Consider the following 25,127-nt stretch of genomic DNA (forward strand, 5'->3'; position numbering starts at 1 on the left):
AGAGAGGTGAGAGACACAGAGAGAGGGGAGGAAAGATGTAGAGAGACTTGAGACAAACAGTCAGAAATGGCGCTTAGCAAGGAGCTCGCACACATGTACCTAACACACACACACACACACACACACACACACACATAGTTAGATATACTAATACAAGTCTAGCCAATATTTGTTGTTTGAGGTTGGAAGCCACACAGCCCATTCATCACCAGACAGATTAATATCTCGAGATTATTTTGGAGCTATGGCTTCATCATCCTGGTGGGTTAAATGCTGCAATGCTAAATAAATTCCACCATATAAAATCAATACATCACTGCCAGTACACAGCTGCAGTTTAATTGTATTCCACTGGTGAGTTTGGAATAATTTGAGTTTTGCCTCCAAATTATTTGTGCAGGTTGTGAACATTAAAACTGTTCATATTTGGATAATTTGTTATTGAAAAAGCACCATCTCCAAACACTGCTACTTGGCTCACTTTGGAAAAATAGGCTTAATTTCAGATGTGTTTTTTAATATTAGAGTTTTTTTTTCCATCTGTGGTGGTAGAGGCTTGCTGCTGCGCCTCACTGCTGCTGGATGAATAGAAAGGAGATAATACCGTCTTTTATTATTAGTACTAGTCTGGTTCCAAGCTTTATTATAGACCTCGTAACCGCGCTGAACTCATGCACAGGCACAGGATCGTCAGACACAGCTGAGTGGAAAAAGGAAAACAGAAAAGTCTAGCTTGCCTTTCTAGGTCTCTTTTTGTTGTTAGATGTGGTATGTTTCATATTGGTGTGGCTGAGTGAAACCACATAGGCAACATGACATCCTGTTGACATAGCTTCAGTACAGGTACAAAGGAATTTAAAGCAACAGTTCGACATTTTGGGAAATACCCTTATTTGATTTCTTGCTGAGAGTTGGAGCTACATCCAGGAGACGGTAACTTAGCTTAGCTTAGTATAAAGACTGTAAGCAGGGGAAAACAGCTAGCCTGGCTCTGTCCAAAGGTAATAAATGCCATCTACCAACACCTCTTAAACTCACTAATTAACAGGTTATTTCTTGTTTGTTTAATACGCAACATTATGTGTAAAAACAACACAAAGGGATTTTGTTGCTTCCAGTCTTTATGCTAAGCTAGCTAACTCCTGGCTACAGCTTCACAGAGATTGGTATCAATCTTCCCATCAAATAAGTGTATTTCCCAACATGTCAAAGGATTCCTTTAAAGTAGACATATTGAATCTAAATATTAAGATTTATTGCTTAAGCTCTTGCTCTCTGTGTTCCAACAAAGTGTTATATAAATGAATTAATGCTGGTTTGTCTCTTCTCAAGTTGAATGAAGTTGCAGCTTATTTTGTTCGTATATTCCATAAGTGGTTAGCACAACAAATTTTGCCAAAATCACAGCTTGGTGAAGCGTGTGCACATTGTTCACGTTATGTCCCTTTTCACTGCCTTCACGAAGTGAGAAAATACTGCAGAATTAGCAGCAGTGCATCCTGCTTGGCCTCGATGACATTTTGCCAAATTCAGCTTTTCACTGACAATTACTTTTGTGTTTATGTGTGTGTGTTTGTTTGAGAGACTCATCAGAAAAGCACTGATAGAGACTGTACTGAAATAATTATTGCCCCCCCCTCCCTCCTAACCCCATTTAACAGTGAGAAAGAGAGAGAGTGGGAGCGGTGAACGACAACAAGAGCAGGAAAGAGAAGAGGTGAAGGAAGGAAAGAAATATAAAAAGAGATGGAGAAAGATTTGGAGCAAGGCGGTGACAGTAAGAGGCAGACAAAGAGAGAGTGATGGCAGAGAGGGTGCAAGAGAGAAATTTGGAGAGATTTTACTCATTAAAAAGAAGAGCACAACAAGGGGAGATGGCATTAATCAGAGCTCTGCGCTAATGAGGCATTTACTCATTACGCTGAAATAGTGAGAGGCCAAGGAAGAAAAAGAGGGGAGAAAATGGGGAGAGAGAGGAAAGAGAGACTGCAGTATAAATGAGAGAAAAATGAGAAAAAATTAAGTAAGAGAAGGAGCGATATGGAGGGAGGTGACAGAGTCAAGTGTGGATGTGGAGGGAGGATAAGTGGGACAGGTAAAGTTAAAGACAAAGTGGAGTATACAGCGTAGAAACAGATGACATTGACTCAGATGTTGATATAAGAACTGAATCTCTTCTTATTTGGATTATTTAAAGATCTGCCATTTGTGTTCACTAGAAGAAGTCACATTAAATGCTACAGGTGGAAAAAGTGTTTCCTGTTGACAATTTGTGAGCTTTCCTTTCTTTATGCAACTATTTATCCTCGTACTTTTTTTGCCTCATCAGGGAGATTTAATGGTTGGAATTCTACCATATCAATAACACAGCAAGATTACCACCGACAGCACACTCTCTAGTAACTGGATTTTTATACAACAAATACAATAAAATCAAAGTTTATATATATATATATATATATATATATATATCTTGGTAAAAAATATATCACCACAAGGAAAATTAGCAAATTATCATTTTTGCTTTCAGCGTGCTTTTAAGGCTTTTTATTGCACTCATGGCAAAGCAGTCCAAGAGCATGTGTATTAGTATGTTTGTGGGTGTCAGTGTGGTTTGCATGGCTGTCTGTGGAATGATATATGTCTCTCCTTGCTAAGTGTAGTCATTATTATGTGCATTATTTAAACCAAGACGACTATCATAACTAGATTTATTGTGCGTCTTTCAGGCTTTTAGCATTAAAAGAATTGAAGAGGAGCCAAAGCAGATACCCTGTATTGCAACTGCAAAGGCCATTGCTATGTGGTCTTTCTCTGTTGCTATGAAGTAGAACTGAAACAACAAGGGACAGAAAAATGTTTATTTATTTACTCGTTGTCAGTTGTACTATTCTTTGCAGCTTCTGGCTGTAATTTGAAGTTGTCTCTGCCAGTGATGGGACTTTTCATACTGTGGTGGACAAGCTGAACAAATAAAGAAAAGAAAATATCTCAATATCTGTAGAACAACAAGACATAAAAGTCTACAGCTCCGCTAGTGGCTCTGTGAGGCTTTCTTTAGACGCCGCAGTGCTTTTAGCTAAATGCTAGTATCAGCATACTAACATGCTCATAATGAAATTGTTAACATACGCTTGTTTAGCTGGCAGTGCTTACCATGTCCCCATCTTATTTTGGCAAGTTAGTGTGCTAACATTTGCTAATTTTGCTAGCTCTAAAAACAAACACCAATCAATCAATCAATCATGGTGGCGCTAGAGGAAAAGTCAGGGGATTTAAGTCATTTGGGTTCATCCTCCGGGACCATAAATCTATGTAACAATTGTTTTGTGCCAATCCACCTTGTAGATGTTGAGATATTTCACAGGATAGTAAGTAGTAGATCACCAAAATCGTTAAGACTTATCTGTTGGGCACTATGGATATCTGGTACAGTCAGTATTTGTATTTGTCGAGTTATTTCAGTCTGGACTAAAGTGGTAGATTGACCGACGTTGCTACCTGTGGAGCCACGTTGCTTGTTTGGCCCCTCAGTAATATTGCCACATTCACATTTATGTGCCTCTCAATTTTTAATGGCACCCATAGTTTTGGAGAAGAGCAAATCATAACTGTGTTGCCTAAAAGCAAAACACTGACCCTCCCATGACACCACAACACAAAGCCTCTTCTGTCTCTTTTAGACTGAAATCATCATACAAGAGCTTTTGGTGCCTGAAGAAGCACCAAATCAAACCCAAGCTTCTCTCAACCTCTCCCTTTTTCCTCTCTCTTCCGTCTTCTCTCTCTGGCCTCCTCCCGTCATTGTTCCCTCTCCCTCGCTTATTGTCCTCATCCTAACCCTGCCTGTGTATGATTCAGATCTAATCTGAGTGATCCCAGATCATTCAAAATATAAAACTGAGATCTATCTTTGGCTCGAGCCAAACCCTCTGCTCTCCTCTGTCTCTCAGACCTCGATATGACAAACTGTTTGGTTTTAATTAAAACTTGGTTAAAACCTGCCCTGACATTCAGCCTTCTGCTGCCTTGTTCCTGATCTGTGTTATGTTTGAGAGTGTAATTCAACTCTCTCTGTCTGTCTCTCTCTCTCTGACTCTTTCTTGCCAGGACTCTGACCTTGTCCTGACGTTCAACCTGTCCATGCATCGCTCCTGGTGGATGGAGAACGGCCCGGGGTGCAGGGTGACACCCATCACCCCTCCTCCCTCCTGGGCACCCGAGGACCACCGATATATATCTATATCTGGCTGTCTGATGGATTTTCAGTTCATAGAGGTGGCTCACTCCTCGCTGCAGATACTCCTGGCTGTAAGTACTTGAGCAAAATAAGTAATTTCTGGTATGCGATCCAATTTCAAACTTGAGTACCTGCATGTACCATACACACTGTTACATCTCGGCTTATGACTTTAAATAGCCTTTTAACTAATAGAAGTGACGTCGCTCATAGTGGATGCTACAGTAAATATGTAGAAACTGGACATTTGTCTTTATATTTGTTATTTTAGTTTAAAGAGATGGTGTAACATTTTACAAAATACTCTTTATTTGCTTTCTTTCTGACATGAGACAGTAAGTTAAATGTAGCTGGAGTCGGGACATGTTTAGCCAGGCAGGCTTGGGTGCTAGCTTGGCTTCGTCCAATGATGGCTGGTGAATACAGCTGAAGAATGTTTGCAAATCAGTACTGAGTGAAAGATACTGGGTTTAAAAGACTATTGTATTCGACGACTATTATGAAAAAGTGGAAATTAACCATTAGCTACTCACCTCTTCAAAACAGAGACTGTCCAAGCATCGCTGAGCAACTGTAGCAACACACAGCAGGCCTCTCAAGCTTTGGATTTCAAAACATGCTAAAGCTAGTTTGGTTAAATAAGTAAACTTAATACAAATTAGTAAGTTGGTGGAGTGTCTCTTTTATTGCCAACCAACAAATGTAAGCCCAATATTCACACTCCTTGTCGCTGTTGCTTGTTGCTGCTGGAAACGACCTTGATGAAAGTGTTGAGACTGAACCAAAACAGTAAAGTTGCAATCCATAACAACAAAACAAGGAGCTGAAAGATGCTAAAACGCTCCACAGAGCTGATGTGAACAGTAGGATCAGGTGATAACATTGCACAGAGGGATAGGGATATTGATATTCTGAGTTCACTCTCAGAAAGAAAGCAAACAATTTCCCCCAAAATACTGAACTATTCCTTCTAGTTTTTCTAAGATTATGACATTTTAGTGCATTAGCTGTTAAGTGTTCAGAGAAGTACATATGCAGTAGTTCAATTCTGTGCTTTTTGTGATGTTTGTGTGTGTGTTTGTGTGTGTGTGTGTGACACAGTGCTTCGAAATGAATGCAATTTTTCACTTGATGTTCTATATAGTTACACTCAGTAGCACATTAAGTTTAATGTATTCTAAAGTGTATTACAACCATGCCAACGTCTTTCTCTGTTGCACTGGGTTAGGGAATTGTGGGTGATTGTGCAACTTTGTGGTATCTGTTTTAGAGAAAAATAAAGCATCTAGGCTCCATTAAGTTAATAACGTCATACCCTCATTAACATAGAATGGGCTGGATAAGCTGCTTTAGAGACTCTCTCTTTATCTCAGTTTTTGTTTTGTGTCTCCCTCTCTTGCTCTCTCTGTCTTGTTTCATTGTTGCAAAAACGATTTCCTTCTCTCTGTTTCCCTCTGCCTGTCTTTTAGCCTCACCCTCTGTATTTCTTCCTCTCCTGCACTGTCAAACTGCGATAATTAGCAGGATCAGAAGAGACAGCAGAGAGAGAAACAAAGAGCGGGAATGAGGGAGGCCTGTCACTTTTCATCCCAGTCTCCTCTGTACTATGGCTCTGGTTTTTTCGGAGCGCACACACGCGTATGAATGCAGACGCACACGCAATAAACAAACCAACGCCTTAATGTGACTGCATGCGTCATTACACCAACAGAGAGAGAGAAAGAGTTTGGGAGTTTCAGTATGTCTACCACTTCTCTGCATCTTCTTCTCTCATTTAGCATGACTGTCTCTCTCTCTCACCCCACTCTCCTCATGCACTCCCCCGTCAATCGATAGTGGTACTTATAGTGTGGCTAAGTGCCAAGCCACCACACAGCTGTACCACTGTCTCGCTGTAATTGGTGTGTGGAAACACTGTCATGCTCCATGAGCACACACTCAACTGTCTGACTGGTTCACTGGCTGACTGGCTGGCTGGTTTACTGTAATTGGTGGAAACACTGTCAGGGTCCTTAATAACATACGTTCAGCCCGTGGAGCGGCTGAGTAAGTGAGGGGTTAGGGTTTGGTTGGTTTGGACTCTAAACTGACCGGTTCTCTGCGTGTTTACTGGTTAGCTGGCTGGTTAACTGATACTTGGCAGTGAAAAAAAAGGTGTGAAAAGGGAGAGTTGTGACAGGTGAGGCATAAAAATAAAGAAAATCTCAAATGAAGATATGTCAGGACAGTATGTGGAAGGTGGAATAGCCACTGAGGCATTTCACCTGTCAACAGAGCATGTTTTTGTTTGGCTGGGTGGTCAGTTGGGTGTATGATGGACTGGTTTGCCTGTCTTACTGGCTCACTGTCTGATTTTGTCTCTGGATTACAGTTACAGGTTCACACCAACCCTTGTAAAGTTTTTCTTTATTTCTACATGAGATAAGAAAGTTTATCTTGGAAGAAAATGACGTGTTTCACACCCAGCTTCTTCAGGCGTTGTCCCATGGTTTTTATATTTCTCACGGATTATGTGTTGAATTGTTAACTCATTTACTGACTTGTAATGTTACAAGCTGATTGCTTTGCTGCCTGACTGTGAAAACACATAGGGGTTTCTTTACAATTTTGTGCACAGTATGAAGATCTGTGCTGAAACAGAGCATAGGGCTTCTCCAGGGAGGTCCAGAGAGTCCTCAGTGAAATGTAGGCTGACGCCATCACTGCCAGATTGTAGCACAGTGGGGGAATGCACAAGTATGACTTCTTTCTGTGATTACAGTTTTTAAAAAAAAAAAAATCTTAATTCTACCTGCTAATAGCACAGGCAGAGTGATAATTAAATGATATTTCACAACAAAAAAACATCTAAGATGAGGCTTCCCGCTGGCTCAGTGGTCCAGAGTGAATGCCTGCAGGTAATTTCAGTGATTAGCATAACTTCAACCAGAGTGGAGGAACTAATCAGTGAAATCACCTACTGTTATTTTTATTGTTGGAAAGACAACCTGCATGCACCCAGCCCTCCACTGCACACAGTTGAACCTTGACTATGAAACGTAATGGATCCATGACATGTGGTGAAAATGATCTTTCACTATGCTGCTTGTTTGCATGTTGCACTTATTACCAACACTGAAACAGTTTAGTGAGAGGATGTGCACAAATTACAACCACTTTAGACCAAATACTGAACAACACCCATTGTCAAACATGTTTTGCTCCAAATGGGCTCGTATCCTTGACATATTTCTGTTGTAAAATGCAAATTGTTAAGTTAATTCTGTCAAAATCGCCAACAACCAACAGGCAATATAGCCATGACCCTTTGCTCACCCTGCACTCTTTCAAAGTAAACTTTTCCGTTGCAGAAGATTTTGTGTTCACCAGATATATGCCTACTACAAATAGGCAACAAACAAGTGGCACTGCCCCCGCAAGACCTAGAGGCTACAGCCATGCTGCAGCTCTGTGAGGCTGTACTTAAGGACAGTGGTGCCTTCAGCTAAATGCTATTGTCAGCATGCTAACATGTGCACACTGGCAATGCTAACATGCTAATGCTTAGCAGGTATAATGTTTAACATCTTAGTTTAGCAAGTTAGCAGGCTAACATTTGTTAATTAGTACTAAACACAAAGTACAGCTAAGGCTGATGGGAATGTCAGTAGTTTTTCAGCTATTAAGTCATGAACTAAAGTATCAAACAGATAAAAAATTAGACTGGTGATAATGTGTCTCACATATACACTCAAACTCATAACTGCTTGTGAAACAATGTAAAAAAAAAAAAACAAGGACAAATGTGAAATCATATTATCGTTTATATATTGTAATGTTATGAAAGGTATAGAGGAAAATAACTGTCTGTAGGTTTCCTTGCTCATCATTGGGGAAAGAAATTGAGTCATTAGCATATGAAGTGTTGTTTTTATTTTTATTTTTATTGACTGGATTGAATGCGACATTGTTGTCGTTGATCACAGACAATGATGTCATGTTAGGGTCAAATTGTATTCATGGAAGCAGCACTGGGACCAGATTGGCTTTCATAGCTCTGTTATTCAAAGATCAGGGAAGAGAAAGGAAAGAGAAAGAACAATGCATGTGAATTGAATGTCAGTCAACCAAGGCAACCGCTGTGCTCTGCAGCACTAATCCCATATTTCCTGAATAAGTTAAACCTCCATTTTTTTTTCAAATGAAGGCAGGTAAGAACTTCCTGAATCAATTAAAGAAAAGCAACAAGGGGTGGTAAGCGGCAGCTGCTAAATTGCTGCATTGAAGAGCTGTGACATCAGATAAAAGAATATATCCTTTGAGGGTGAGCGAGGTTGATACTGGATTTTATTCAATTTGTGATTCATTTGTTTTTGCTCTAAATTGTGTGCAGTTTCATACGAGCATCAAACAAATGTTGATGGAAGCAATTAGATGTAATTATTGATTGTAGTATAACAATGATTTTTCAATGCAACTTTGACTAGCTGACAAAATATTTTCATCACAAATAATTTACAAAGAGCATCGGGGGGAAAAAAAGCAAAGCATTCGTATGAGCATCTTCAACACATAAACAGATTTAATCCAATGAATGTGACACCTTCATCACATCTATCTGATGCAGCTGTAATGGATCCTCTCATTTGAGATGAATACATTTTCATGATAGAGTAATGTATCCAACACAAAGCGAGGTTATCACACAGACAGACAACAACTCTACAATTAAGATTCCTCATAAACAGTGTGAAGGTTGTGGGTGTAAAGACGCAGGAAATGGGAAAGAATGAATAATTGATCTAAATAACGCCATGATCTTCTGAAATGTTGGTCGTACATCAACCTGTGAGCTGATTCAGGTTTTACAAACCTTGAGAGAGATGATGCACTGGCGTCAGCACTTTCCACTGCGATTGTTTTGGCAAAATGCAACCTCACCTTCCTCCTTGGTGGAGGACAAACTGCATCATTGGGTGACTGACCTATAACTGCCTTTTCCATGGCATCTGTCCTTGCTTTTCTGAAAGGTCTCCTCCCATGACGCTTCCCCTGAATTTTCTGGTCTCAGGCTATTCAGAACACATACTGAAGGTTTTCCCTTCCTTATCAAACATCAGCTGTTTGACATTCAACTAATTTCTCCCCGAGCTCCTTTCAAAACTTCCAGGTGTTATCAGCATCTCTGCTAAGGGAGCATTTGAGACTTGATTATTGTGGGAGAGAATGATGATTCAGTTATCTCTTTTTGTTTAATGGCATTTCCTTGCCACACGGCAAATGTAGCCCTACTCTTTATGCGATTCTTGATCATTTTGGGCACTGATGATAAAGCATTCACTGTAATAAATCCAGTGATGTCCAAATATCCTGATACTGTGTGCTCATTACTCTGGTTTGGAAAAACAATGCACTTTTCAAATCCCAGTGTAGTTATTACATTCATTTATATTTGATTCAAGGTAAAAGTACAAATATCGATTGTATATTAGGATCTCATTTCACTGCCAGTTCTAGGGATTGCAATATCTGCCTGTGGTTGGTTGGTCGGTCCACCACTTTGGTCCAGACTGAAATATCTCAACAACTATGGGAGAGATTTCCATGGAAATTGGTACACACATTCATGGCCCCCTGATGATGTATTCTGCTGACTTTAGTGATCCCCTAGTCTGACTCACTGGATGTATGCTGTTGGATAAGTCTGCCATTGGCTGACTATTTCATACGACATTCTCCTCCCCTTCCACTATCTGCGTGTTACTGTTTTGCCGGGGCAACTTCGCTGCATCCTGGGCCGCCCAAGACGTTTGTGATTGGCTTAATAAAAACAAGCCAGAGCGTTTTTTCCTCTATCTCAGAATGATAATAGGTTGAGCCAGACTTTTCTCCAAAGTGTGGAGAGAGGTCTGGTTATGCGAGACCAGTGATCCCCTGACTCTTCTTCTAGCACCACAGTGAGGTTCACATTTGGTTTTGAATGAAATGTCTCGACAACATTCGGTACATGCACCAATGATCCCTTGACTTTCCATGTAGTGCCATCATCAGGTCAAAATTAAATCCGTCCAGTGTTTTGGTTTATGACTAAATACCTGCAAAACTGTTCCCATTCCCATCAGCCTCACTTGTACTTTATATTTTCTGCTAATTAGCAAATGTTAGCATGCTAACAGGCTGAAATCAAGATGATAAAAAAAAAATGGGAGAACATTGTGAAACTAGAGGGTGTTCTGCAGTGCAGAAAGCCCACATTGCTGTCATTATCATTGCAAACATTTGTTCAGAACATTCTGTTCATGCTCTGAAGGGGAAAATGTTAACTATTGTAGAGAGGCAAGATATTTGAAAGTCTATTACCCATACCATTACTCTCCCCAGCCTTAAAATAATGCCACTAGGGTTTGCTGACTCGCTGTTGCATAGCTAACTACATTGTTTACCATGGCAACAAGCACCTGCTGCACAGTATGTTGAAGAAATGGGCTAAAGACAGTCCTCCTGCCTCCTGGGATTGTGTGTCACTGTGCACATAAAACCCCATAAAAATGCTTTCTGCTCTGAGTGAGGTACATGTCTCTGTGAGGTGAAGTGGTGAAGTTGTAGAAGTTATTGCTTGTCAGGCTGATCAGGACAGGGATCCTGTCCACGCTGAAGTGCTGCCACTTGTCACTCCGAACATCCTTCAATTTTGCTGCCGTAACTAGGTAACCATAATCCACAGACAAAATGAAAAAGGAACCAGTGTCTGTCTGAGAGACCTGGGAGCAGCTCTTTAATTCAGTTCATCCAAATGCAGACAGACACTGCAATTCAGGGAAGAAATGTTTACAACAACAAAAAGGGACAGGGGAGAAGTGAAAATACTTTTTTCTCTCATTGTTTTTATCTCACACACACAAACTGTGTCACAGTCAACATTATTAATTGTTCATTATTCGTTTCCTCAGAAATTGTTTGAAACTAGAAAAGGATGAAAATGTAAGTGTGCTCACAGCTGAATATTACATATGATATATATTCATATTTAAGTAATCAATTCATTCTCACAGCTTAATTCCTTCCCGAACATAGTCCGTTGTGAAACTTTCACTTCTCCATATTTGCTTTCTCATTTCACTTGGTGGCAATATAATAATCTGCAAGCTGCGAGCTTCAATGTAGGAGTCACTGTGAGTAAAATATTGTTGACTAGAAAAGAAGTTAATAAAGTTATCTTCAAGGAGAATGTCAGTGTCATCTGAATACAACGCTGTGGGCTAAGAGAGGATGGTGGATGGTTGTCTACTTGTTTTTGATCGTAATCTTCATCATATAAACATCTGTTCCAGGAGATTTTATTATGTACTTTAGATATAGAATATTTTTCGGAGAACTTTTTAGACCTGCAAAACTCAAAGTGCCAGATATACCAAATATAACTGCAGGCACCAAACCTACTCAGACCCAGAACTCCAACAATAAACAAGATAAGGCGCATACACATCACAGCCCCATAGCTAATATTGGTGCACCCCGGCTATCTTATTTGGGTTTCTTCACACCGAGAGAAGATTTAATCAGATTTATTGTAAACAGGATATTATGTTTACATGCAGCAACACCAAAACGGAATACTTGAGCATCCAGAATATTAACAGGATATTGATGTGCGGAGAAACGCACTCTGTCACAGCTGATCAAGTGTTCTCTATTGTGGGGCAGCACAGCTCTCTGCACTCTGTTCAGTGGTACTAACAAAACTGCACCCGAAAGTCATTTTCAGAGGCAATGAGCCTGCAGAAGACAGAACGGGCTCCGGTTCAGCTTTCACTGCATGTGACAGAAAACTCCTTAAACTCTTGAAAGCCTTTTAAACAACATCTTGACTTTGTAGCATTAAAAGTCTCCTTTAAGTGAATACTAATAATAAATCATGTCAGCTGGAGTGGCAGTCTATAGTTTGGGGTCATCTTAACCTTTCAAAATAAAAGTGTTCTGCTAAACTGCAGTCAGAAGGAGTGACAACTGAGATAAAGTTTATCAGCATCTTTGACCGGTGGTAGTTTTTCAAAGTATTTCTGATACATAAAGCCTGCTATGACATCCAAATAGATTTTCTCATCACCGTTGATCCCCATGCTGATACTGGCAGTGTTGTCTACTTCCAGTATTTGGCTTAGCTTTAAGTAAATTCATCCCCCACGGAGCAAAACACTATATTTCTATGACTCATTGTACTTGTCCGGACAGTGGAGACAGGGAGAGAATAGGGGGAGAGAGGAGAAATAAAGAAAAGAGAGGGAAAAGGAAGGAGGTAGCGATGGTGGAGGAAGAGAAGCAGGAAGCAGGAAGGAAATACTCAGAGAGGGAGGATGTATGAGAAAAGGAGGGAGGAGAGAGGTGCTTTGGGAACTGAACATTATTTAGACTAAATGAGGTCAAGACCTTGAGATATACACTGAATCTCAAATGCAGTTGCTCACATTTGCAGCTCACTGTGTGTTGACGTGCTTGTGTATGGCTGTTTGTGTGTGTGTGTGTGTTTGTGCTGGCATGTGTCCATGTAGTCAATAGAATACCAACCAGGTCAATGTCATTTTTCCTACACTTAAAGCCTTATTTGAACAATAAAGCCTCTTTATTCAAGGTAATGTGTTAGTTTAATGCCTCATATAACACATACAGCTCCATCACTGTGTCTTCCTCTCTTTGCACATTTCTGTCTCTCTCTATCTCTCTTTCCTCCTCCATCATTGCGGGGTAATAAGGTCACTAAAAAGCCGACCTTACATTGAGCGCACCTTCCTGCGTCTTTGCTCCAATCAGCCACCTCCTGCAGGTCGCCTTGGAAACAGACAGCCAATGAGAGAGCAGATCAGAGAGCAAAGGTGTTCTGCTGGTGTGGACTGCTATATCGCTGTCTAAACACTGCACACACACACACACACACACACACACACACACGATGCTTATCTGTTTTTGGTAACAATCACAGCACACAAAAACACAGCACCGTACCCCCGTTTTGATAGTTCAATCTGCAGCCATTTATTGTTTTCAGGTTTTTGAATGGCTTCAAACGGAGGTGAGACCATGAGGGGGAACAATGTGAGGTACACCTCTGCGTTCAGCTACACAACAAAGACCTGTCAGAGTGGGTGGTGGTGTGAGGTTTTCATTGTGACGATAGCTACAAATAGGGACCTATCTACTTCGACATCGGAATACTAAAGCAACAGAGGGAGGTGATCAGTGATCGCAATCTCACTAATGTTAACCCTCAGCACCATAATGGAGACACAGTTGGGACAATTTTTTTTTTTTCATAGTTGTAAGATTTGAAGATGTGTATTAAAACAGTGTCAGTACAGCCCTGAAAGCATTAAACTTTAGGCTAACCTTGTGTTTGTCATTGAAGATGCCTGACATTCAGTGTGTGTGTGTGTGTGTGTGAGAGAGAGAGAGAGAGAGAGAGAGAGAGAGAGAGAGAGAGTGTGTGTGTGTGTGTGTGTCCATTGATTCAAGTGCTCTATTTTGGAGCAAAACACCACAGTGCTGTTCTGCTCCACTTACACCAACACCTGTTTTCTCTATCTGTTCCAACAATTTGTTCAATGTCCATGCTTTCTCTATTTCCTATCTGTCTGTCTGTCTGTCTGTCTGTCTGTCTTACACAAAAGAATAACCCCTCCTCTGTCTCTGCTGCTCTCTTTGTCTCTAGTTGATGGGGTTTATCTATGCCTGCTATGTGGTCAAGCTCATTTCAGAAGAAGAGGATAGCTGTAAGTACAAAATCACACACATGCATGTACACACACTTACATTTTACAGACCCAAAAAGCCTTAAAAAAATATACGTTAGAGCAAATAAACACACTTAATCCATACCTTACACTTTTACTCGTGGTTTTGGAAAGGTCAAGAAAATGCACCACCCTCCTTACTCTTTAAATGTCATGTATCGCTCTCACTACAGCCCCATGAACACACCGCTTCAACATGTGTAGAACTCCAAAGCTTGACAGACCTGCCATGCTTAGTTATGGTTGCTAAGCTGTTATTGGAATATGGCTGTCCAGTTTAGCAAACTGTCAATTTGGAATATATTTGGTAACGTAGGTAAGTTTATGTGGCTGGCTGGAGTTCAGAAATCAAGTCAAACTTAAGTAAATTCAATCTGTTCCTCTGTTTTCTCTCCATTCCCTCTTTAGATACAAAGCAGCAGTTTTGAATATAGCCATCTTGGAGGGCCTTTACTGACCCGTACACAGAATTCAAAGTGAAACCTGTAGCCTCCAGCTTTTGCAGCCAGCCGCTTATTCATTAGCTATAACCCCCTGAGAAAGAGACGACGGAGAGAGTGTGAAGGACGAGGAGAGATAGGTGGATTCATGCAAGATCGAAATTGTCTTTTCATTCATACGTCTCTCCCACATATTTACCACTTTCAACCACCATCACCAGGCAACAGTCACAGGGAAAATTGAAGAGGAAGAGGAGGGAAGGACCAGCCAAAAGATGTTCTCTCATCCATTCATACATCATTTATCTTTATTCAGTCTTTTATCAGTACATCAATTCATCAATACAACCATGTTGATTGGGAAGTGTGCAACTTCTACAGTAAAAGGCGACTACCACTTAGTAAGCATTTTGAAGTGTGATAGCAGTAACAGATGTGGAAAAGGAGGCAAATCAACAAGTTAATTCTGTGATTGTTGTGTTTTGAATGCAGCGTGTCTGTGAGCATTAACTTGAATGAGCCCATTTACCTGAAGCCATCAGTTTAGTTATTACAAAGGAGATGCAGCCATTCTGTAGGACGATCAATACCCAAGCATGTCTTATTCAACACTGAATTGAGGATGCTATTTGCTAACACATAAATATTGATAGGTAATAAATGGAGTACTGGATTAGTGGAAATAGTTTGCTCTGAGAGTTCCTGCTTTCATTCCTGCCCAAAGCAGATTGTGAAATTGAGATTGACGAGGGGGGTGATTTATATTTTTTATAAAATGGTGGGTCAGCACCGGATACAAGACCTGCTTCTGTTTCTAAAGGCTCTTAATGTGACAAAACCACCTCTTTGTTCAATGAGGTCACAGATAAATATTAAATCAACGCATTGTTATAGTGAAAGAACAGTTTAGAGTGATGTAACACTGTGTTTATCCCACTTTTATGGAGTATAATTGAGTTTCAGGGGTTATTTTGAGATGAGAATGTTTCAACACTGCATTTTAATAAGCTTTGTGATGACAGGAAACCTAAAATGCCACTTGTTCCAAGTCTGAATAATTAATGTCTAACAGTTATTATTTGGCCTTTGCTTAACTGTTGTATTTTGGCCCTTGGCTCTCGATGCTGTGCGTTCCTGCTTGTTTTGCACCAACAGAGAGAGTTTGTTGGAACTTGACAGCAATTTCAGATGGGATAGAGCTAGAGGAACATGCTGTGTATCCAGAGTTCATGTTCTTAGTTCTTAAACCATTCTTTTCACTGCAACAACTAAAAATTATACTCATTATCAATTCATTTCTTATTTAGGCCATGAAAACCTATTTTCTCAATCAGCTTCTTACTATGACTGATGGATTCCTACACAATCAGGCTATTTTCTGTCAACGTTACAGCAGTTTTGGCTGCTTCACATGAGAGATTTGGGTATTTTTCTCACTGGTTTGAAGTGGTCAGGGTTCAGTTTGGAAAAGGTACAATATTTCCATGCACCAATCAGACTTAAGCAACAGTTGCGTGGCTGTTAGCTGAGTGGGTTTTTTTTCGCAAACTTTAACTTTGACTGTTTCTTATTTTGTCAGGAATATCTAGTGTCATTGTCAATGTCAGTGCTATGCATCATCAGCTAACCATCTATTCATCCATTTTGTGAGCCGCTTATGTTGTGAAAAGTGGTGGGAGGCTGGAGCATAGCATGCATTGGGCAAGAGGCAGGGTACACCCTGGACAGGTAGCCATCTATCACAGAGCTAACACATGTAGACAAACACATTCACACTCACATTCACACCTACGGGCAATTTAGAGCTTCCAGTTCACCCAAATCTCATGTATTTGGACTGCGGGAGGAAACAAGGACATGTACATCTAGATAACATGGAAACTGCACATAAATGAGCAATGATACTGTAGGCCATATGAGGGATTTTCACACCTCTTCTCAAGGGACAAATGTTATCAGAAGGAATCAGGATTCAAATTGAGGTTTCAGGTCACTATTTAGGCTTGATGAATATATATGGCAGCCTTATGCCACATGCATCATTTTCATGTGACAAAAAGATAATGTTCTCCAGAATAATTTGGGGATTCATTGTAATCTTCATGTTGACGAGCCTTAAGAGCATAGCTGTGGAAAGCACTGTGTGAAAATGCAGTCTGGGAGACTAAACAATAATCAGGGAGCTTTGTTGGGAAATGTGCCTTGGGTGAAGATGCTAATACTCACTGAGGACCTATGAAGATTTTGAGTTGCTGCGGAAGCTAATTACTCTGATAATTATTCTGTGCATGTGTGAGTGAGTATATGTGTAGGTGTGTGTGTGTTTGTGAGATTAATCATCATAGTCAGTCTTATCGGTCTCACAGCTACTCGAATGTGTCAGACAGATTCTCATCAAACATACAAACAGGAACAACACGCATACAGATATGCACACAAACCCTAAGACTGCAATCTTTCCATGATCAGTCTTTGTGTAAGTGGAAGCGTTGAGGACACTTCAGTCAATAGTGGATATTCACAACTGAAAAATACCACAATCATTTTAAATAATTTAACCATAAAAAAACAGGAAATCTATTTGCTGCTGTTGTCTTGTAAAATGTACACAGATCAGACTACAGTTTCTGGCTTCTGGAGAGAATTGTTCATGTTCTTACATGCTCATTGGACAAAGCCGGGCCTTATGAATAACATATCTGAATTTTTAAATTGGGCCGCTACACTTTGATAGGCAGCACACTGACAAGGTTAGGGGCTCCATTTCCTCTCGTGTTCAAAGGGTCGAGCATGGCACAAGCTCTGCTGAGACTATTTGACTGCAGCATGAATCAGCAGGAAACCCTTACCGTTCACACCAGGCCATTCTTCCACAAAAGGATCCACACAAAGAAGGAGTGCATCAAGCACAGGCAATGGCTCTGCATTGTCTGATGGAACAACCCTAATGAGCCGAATGATCATAGAATATCACTGCTCTGGAACGGCCCAGAAAAACTGCTGATAGACAAAGAAGATCATCTGTTGTCTCGTTGTGTGGGGGAATCAAAATTTCACATGGATGCATTAAGAGAATTATGGGAGAAGTGTGAAAACTCACAGCTAAGATGTCATGACTTGTATATAGAGTTCAATGGCTCTTAAAAACTCTGACACCATGTTAAAACACGACAAATCATTTTCATGCTAATACATTTATACATTGATGAAATGTTTCTTCAGTCTAATGGTTTTTTGTAAATCATTTATAGTAGTTATGCATTTTGTTATATACCATTCTCATTTCTGTCCATTGACACTAAGCCTGCAGCTGGTTAGCTTAGCTTAACATAAAGACAGGGGGAAACAGCTAGCCTGGCTCTGTTCAAAGTTAAAATCAGCCTACTAGCACCTCTAAATTTGATGGCTTTGATTTGTTTAATCTGTACAAAAAACAAAATGTAAAAACAACACATTTGTTTTACATTTTGTTTTTTGTAAGAATGAAACAAAGTCAATATAATGTGTTAATTAGAGTGCATAGGCGTGTTTCTTATGTTTGGACAGAGCCAGGCTAACTGTTACTCCCTATCTAGATATGAGAGTGGTATCAATCTTCTCATCTAATTCACGGCAAAAAAGCAAATAAATGTATTTCTCAAAATGTCAAACTATTCCTTTACAAGGAGCGGTACAGCATTATATTCATTATACTCATCATCATGAGATGTAAATATAAAACACATAAGAGCTCCATGCATATTCATGTATGGTGTTTTTTAAGGCATACACAAACTGATCAGTGTAATCAGTGCATTTGTTGGAAATCATATTTGCCTGTGTTTGGTGTTGGCTTCCACATGATGTTTATACTTATATCCCTGCTTATTTCAGGCTTAAGGTATACTTATAGCTACTTTCATCTCTGCAGTGACAGCCAAATTCCACATTGTACTTGATGTTATGAAATCTCACTGAATAAATAAGAAAGCATGCTGCTGATCAAGGCAAGGAAGTACCCTTTTATGAGCTCTACAACATCAAAGTAAAAAAATATCATGGCTTCCTCTCTTCAAAAGTCCAGGCTCTCTGCCTGCGTCTGAGGAAAGCAACCACCTGCTGGCAGCTCCTCAGCCCGGGAATCTGTGGAGCTATCCTAGATAATTTAGGAGTTAAGAGTATTCTCAAGGCATAAATATATCGCTGCATAAGTCGTAGTCGCCATCCTAAAAATAGAATTTGATTTGCATCACTGGATTTTCATACAGTTGAGGCCAAATTTTTCACTCGAAGCTGTTTTATGCCTTCAACCCTGATTAGCTCTAAGAGCAGCAGCGATAGAGGTGGTGGTTCTGGTACAAAATGTGCTGTTGAGACCTCTGTAGGTGTAGGAGGCCTAATGGAATGAGTTATCTGTGGTGGGAGGTTCCCAGTTGACCACAATGGCATACGCTTTTTCTAATTGATGTTGTTTTTGTGCAGTTGATTTTATAGGAGGGTTCGACTCGTATGGTTACCAGGGGCCTCAAAAGACCTCCCACCTTCAACTACAGCCCATGTACATGTAAGTATAGTTATACTCTGTCCAGTTATCTACAGATGCCTTGTGGAAATACTTTAATGATGTTTTTATCACACACCCACAACATTTGTCTTAAAGATGAGGATAAAACTGCGTTTATTGTGCTTAATGGTTGTCAGAAATCTAGTTTTCATTCCTAACTGCCTTTAACCTTTCTAACACCAACAGGAAATACACTCATCTCGCCTTATTCAATTCAACCCCACCATCAACAGCGTACCGCATTTAGGGACTCATTTTCGTCTGTGTTTGATATCTTGAGTTCTGCAGTGAGGGTGATATAAGCCCATTCTCGCTGCATCAGCATAAGGGCTTATCATTTATCAGCCCAAGGTCTCATCAGTTATCACTGTTTCATCACTCCACTCACACGTGGCAAATAAAGGTGGGGTATGTGATGAAAGCCATTGTATCCTTGATGTAATTCTTGCTGAAGCTGTGTTTTATAATTAGCTATTTTACCCACATAGACTGAAAAGGGCATCCTCCTGAGTATTATTGTTTTGTTATGAAATAGGTTTTGTTGTTTTGGAAGCTTTATTTTGTATCTTTGCAGGCTAGATTCTAGTTTATATGGTGATTTCCTGAGACTCAAACCATAGATTCCAGTTTCATGGAGACCGTCAGCTATTCTTAGTCCGGAGAGCCAATATGATAACACAAAATGAGTCTGAGTGCAGGCTTAGACAGCCCTGCATCAATCTCACTGTCTCACTTCGTCCAGTGGAAAGCGCCAAAGCAATACAGTAAAAGCTACACCACTGTAACAAACAACGATACGAAATAATGGTGATTCCGCTGATGTGCAGCAGACAGGTGATCAATAGCTGTTTTTATTAGAGAGAAAGAGCCAGAGCGAATTAGAGAGAGACACAGACGGACAAAGAGAGAGATGGAGAAAGAGAAATTGAGATCAAGATGGGCGAGAGACTAATAGATAGATAGATAGATATAGAGAGAGAGAGAAACACAGAGTGATGGATGAAACGCAGGACTAAACAAAGAAGAAAAGGCAATAAAGGGCCATTCTGTAGTTTTATATGTCCCTTGTGGAAGTCATAACACAGATCATAAATCATCGACCACCAAGATAATGGCTGCAAACACACACTCTCACCCAGCAGCATGAATACACATATGTATGCACATACACAGGTGCAGGCACTCACACATAGACAAGCGCACACACTGAAACACTGCATACTGTACACACAAACATCTAGACACAAGTAAATGTGCTGATAGACATCTTGTGCTTGTACACACACATATATAGCCAAACACACACACGTATATGCACACACACTTACACAAACATCATCAATATGCTATCATTGTTCCCCAGCTGTTGTCCCTTCACTTTGGTGTTTATTGGCTCTGGCCAGAGGGACCAATAAAAAAGCATCAGCTGTACCGTCCCAACGGAAATCTCTCTCTTCCTTACAAGACACACACCCAACCACACACACACACACACACATACACACACACACACACACATAACAACAATTACCACCTCCAGAATTTTGTAGAAAAATGCACTTTGCAAAGAAAAACACCTCTTAGATCAACTTATTGTTGACCTCCAAAAGCATGTGTTTCTCGGTGTGCATTCAAATGAGAATTAAGAGAGTTTAGCGTAATCCCAAACACATTGTAAACTAAATAAAAAAAAAAAAATGTTTTATTTCTGCATCTGTTGTTACAACCTCACAATTTGGTTCTCTTGGTTGCAGTTGTAGCTGGTTAGTTTTGTTCAAAGCACAAGACAAATTATACCAGGAAAAATAAATGTCAATATAAAAAAATAGTAAAAACATTTCTTTAGGAATCTAGGATACTGAAATTAGCGGTAGATTGGTATCGGTGCAATAGCAAGTTTCATCTATGAAGCGTATTTAGGAAAGATATGTTAGAGCTGTGCTAATAGGTCCCTTAGAGAGAAGATATGCAACTTTATTCTAAACAGCAGCTGCAAGTGACATTGATAGAACAATGCTAAATGCCAAACTATAACAACTACTATTACTACTTATCTTTAGCATTTAACTAAAATGCTAAGCTATTTTAAAAGTAGCACAAGTGGGGAAGTCTGTGAAACTAACTCAGTAATGTGCGTTATACAGCAATATTTAGCTTAAGTTTGCTAACATTAGCCACCATAAGAGTGCGTTTTATTGCTTATAAATTTAGCTTTTTATATGTAAGAAGAATGTGTTATTTCTTCTCTCACAGGTTACATAGTCTCCCTTTAAATCACTATCATTTACACTGTGTCAACAATTATATAGATTGCTTTGGCTGCCAAACACATTAGTTAGCCTTTTTTCTTGCTTTTCCTCGTTAGTTTTTTGGGAGGTCATTTTGTTCTTAATATTTGGGGGAAAGTGTAGCCGGTATACCCACATGGTTGTTAAGCTGTCTCTTTAGTGTTATTATGTTTTATAAAATTCACAGGACAAGTACTTCTGATGTCCTCATCAAACAACATTATGTTGTTCGGCTCATTTGCCAGAGGGAATCACTTTGTCAAGGACGATACTGAGCACACGCACCGCTAAGCACCTCTTAATCTTTACTGTTCTCAATTATACCTCAAAATTCTCAAGTAGCTTTAAAGTTACATAAAACTCTTTTTTCCACAGTGTACAGTGGTACGAAGTCACTTATACTGTATGTTGTTTATGTGGTTATTCTGAGGCCATTCTGCTGCTCAACATGACTTCTATTCATGACTTACCAGTGGCAGTTTAAGAGGTTCACATAAACATTTACCTTTTAATCTATACAGCAATAAAAGGGATTCAGTCATTATTTTGTATAACCCTCTCCTCTCCTCTTCACACAGGTCAAAGTAAATTCAGGTGCTACTCCAGGAGCGCTGCCTTACCAATCACCACTGCTTAACATCCTGCTTTTACTACTCCAACTGTCTTTTAAAAAACAACAACCAAGACACAGACAAGTAGACAGGATACAGAAGACACTAAGATATTCTGCATCTCAACCTACAAATCCCCCCAGTACTTGGTCAGATTTCCTCCCTTAGCTGCCTGTCTGCTGTTTTTAATGGAGTTAGGTCTGTTCCTGATGAAACACTGCCCTCGTGTGGTTGAACACTGCGACTGCAGGACATGTGTGCCACACCAGTACAGGCAGCTCCGGTAACAACTGCTTTTTTTTGGTTTATGAGGGACGCAATCAGGAGCCAATGACTTGCTTCCTCTTGTACTGTTGGATATCTGCATTGTGAAAGAAATCAAAGGGATGTAAAGAGGCCACGACTCATTGGAGAATTACTGACGCGTTTCTTCAGGCTTCAGAGAACACAAATGTTGTGGTGTCTAACAGCTCTCAAGTGCAGATTTGCCTGACCAAAGAGTTAAATAAAACCCAGAGACACATCCTCATGTACACAATAGAGCCTCTGCTCTTTGTACACTGGACTACCCAATGAAACTGACCAAGCATCTACTAACGAGACGGCCGATACAGGAATGTCAGACATCTTTTTTTCTTAGGTTTCTTTCTGGGGCATTTGGGCTCTTGTTGCGGCATAGAAAGACGCTTGATACAAGTCATGGGCTGGACTCAAGCATGAGGACACATTTTATTCTTTTGTTTCACCCCAAAAAACGTTGAATGTTAAATAACAGTGTGATGTGTAGATTTACATTCTTTCATGTCATATGCGCATGTGTACAGGAAACAGACACATTCACACACACACACACACACACACACACACACACACATACACACAGGCATTAAGTAATGCACATGTGAATTCACACATGCATGCACACACATACACATAAGATGTACTACCATTTAACTTTTTTACTACTAATGTGAATCTTAATGTTTACAATGGAAATTCAGTCTGCCGGACAGAAAGACTGAACACCTGACAGACAGATGCAACAGGTAGATAGACGGGCAGCCTGGGAGACAGACAGCTGCAGCATCCTAAATGCCATGGGATGTTTTCTGCCATATTAAAACAAGCGGACAGTTGTTCCAGATGTGTCTTTTTGGTCTCTTACTGTCTTAATATTTTGTCTTCCATCCAAGACAGACCTGTATAGGTAGATAGAGACCGAACATGACAAAGAAAACAACCACAGATGAGGGATTGAGGTCAGTCAACAGTTTCCCTTTCGTAGACACCAGGCTCTCAGTGCCACTCAGTTGTCACTCATCCATCTCTTTCAGAAGGCAAATCTTTCCCTTTTTTCTGAATTGTGAAAAAAGCTAGAGGCCAGATCAAGTGCCCGATCGACCTAATCTGCACCATCCACCTCTTCGTAATAACATAAATAATTCAAAAACAGCCAAAATCATCCACAGGCAAAGCTTACATGTAGAGAAAAGACACACCCTTTACAGAGATGACAGTCACAGTCAGAGTGGCCTGAATTGTTGTGGATTGGCGTTTTTGTAACGTAAAAAATTGGGCAAAAAAAGCTGAAAATGGCTGTCATCATCACATGAGGCAGAGAGGCATCTAAGTTAGATTATTTGATTAATTATTTATTGTTTTGATTGATATATTGCATTTGCAAACTGTTGGTTGATGACAAAGGTTGAGAAAGGAAGAATGAGACAACAGAGGCTGAATCTTCGCCTGCAGGCTAACGAGGACAAACATTATACGAGAGAGATGCCAGAGACTTAGCAGCTCCAGCTCGTCACCTCACTACTCGAATTTTAATGTTGAAAGTGCCAACTATATCACCACATGGACATCTGTAGAGCCTGGTTTCTGAAAGCCGCTGACTGGGACCAAAAATAATGGGTCTCAGGTTCACTTTTCTTGGGTTCCCATGTAAGAAAAATAGTGAGGAAATCAAAAAAATTAACATTTGCATTCCAGGCGGGCCAGCAGGTTTTCTCTTTTATTCTGCTCAGAAAAATCAACTGATTCCTTCTGGAAACGTGACTAAACATGTTGCATTTGTGTTGCAATCACTGGACCAAATGTTTGAGGCCTTCTCCGTCAACCAAGGAACATTTCTGGGTGGAAACACTGGCTTCTCTTGACATAAAGGACGGACTAACAGACTATCTCCCTCTACAAACCGATCTCAAAGTCCACCTTCCAGTTATCTTCAGCAGTTCATGTTTTGTAACAAAACTCTGTGGGTTACGTTCAGAGTCGCTGCCCCTTGAGGCCCCACTAACAGTCACTCCGTAGGACAGAAACAACATTTTGTGTGTTTGCATGAGGTGTTTCCAAACTGTTGCGTATTTAATCTCATGCTGCGTGTGACTAACTAGCTACTTAAAATGGGAACTGTTTGGTTTGTTGAATGCTCCTCAACTCTCTTCAAAGAGTCCTAAATGTGAACTTTGTGATTTTTCTATAAATAACAAATGTCTGCCGAGTAAAGGAGAAAAATAGCTACTACAATGTAAAACGATGAAATGTAACTTTGAACTTCTAGACGTTTTTTAATCACATGTGGCCGTGTTTACTGTTTTTTCTAGTTGACTACTAATGTATGATGTTGTGTACAAGTGGGACTACTATGTTTTATTTCTTCTAATTGTACAGCGTATTTGAAACGAGAGAGTAAGAGGAGAATGAGGGGAAAGAGAATTAGTTGCACTATAGTCTGTAATTCTGTCAGGGCTGGAAATTCACTTTCACTTCAGCACATAATTAACTTTACAATATTCATTTCTATTTGAATTATCAACCAACACCACACATTGCTTTTTAATAAATAAAATGACTGTTTTTGCAAAATTCAAATCAGGAACTAATGCTGTGAAAGGGTCACATATCCATTATTTAGAAGCTTAATTTAAAAAGATAGTTGCTCATGTCATTAGCAAATGACATTATTTGAACTGAAAGTGAATTGATTTGTTAATTTATTCGTTTAATTTAATATTACCTGGCACTGTGGAACCAACATCAACCTAAACACCAATCCGGCAGATATAACAGACGGAAGCAATTATTCACAAAATGAGAAAGGATTTCAGATATATAATGTGACCCAAATGTGTGTGTGAGTGTGTGAGTATGTGTGTGTGTGTGTGTGTGTGTGTGTGTGTGTGTGTGTGTGTGTGTGTGTGTCTGTCTGTGTGTGTGTGTGTGTGTGTTAGACTTT

The 25,127-nt window shown here is 39.9% G+C and overlaps 1 protein-coding gene across 2 annotated transcripts in view; it reads left to right on the plus strand.

Moving 5' to 3' along the window:
• Positions 1-18,991, plus strand: part of nkain2 (sodium/potassium transporting ATPase interacting 2) — a 62,314-nt gene extending 43,323 nt beyond the window's left edge. The window contains exons 4-6 of one of the 2 annotated variants that reach the window (XM_070925810.1): positions 4,111-4,311; positions 13,923-13,983; positions 18,906-18,991. In XM_070925810.1, the coding sequence (XP_070781911.1) occupies positions 4,111-4,311; positions 13,923-13,983; positions 18,906-18,991 (348 nt within the window). The remainder of the gene's footprint in view (positions 1-4,110; positions 4,312-13,922; positions 13,984-18,905) is intronic. The other variant, XM_070925811.1, reaches the window with a different exon arrangement.
• The last annotated feature ends 6,136 nt before the right edge of the window (positions 18,992-25,127 follow it).

The sequence above is a fragment of the Enoplosus armatus genome, chromosome 19 (assembly GCF_043641665.1).
Source record: "Enoplosus armatus isolate fEnoArm2 chromosome 19, fEnoArm2.hap1, whole genome shotgun sequence".
NCBI classification, from domain to species: domain Eukaryota; kingdom Metazoa; phylum Chordata; class Actinopteri; order Centrarchiformes; family Enoplosidae; genus Enoplosus; species Enoplosus armatus.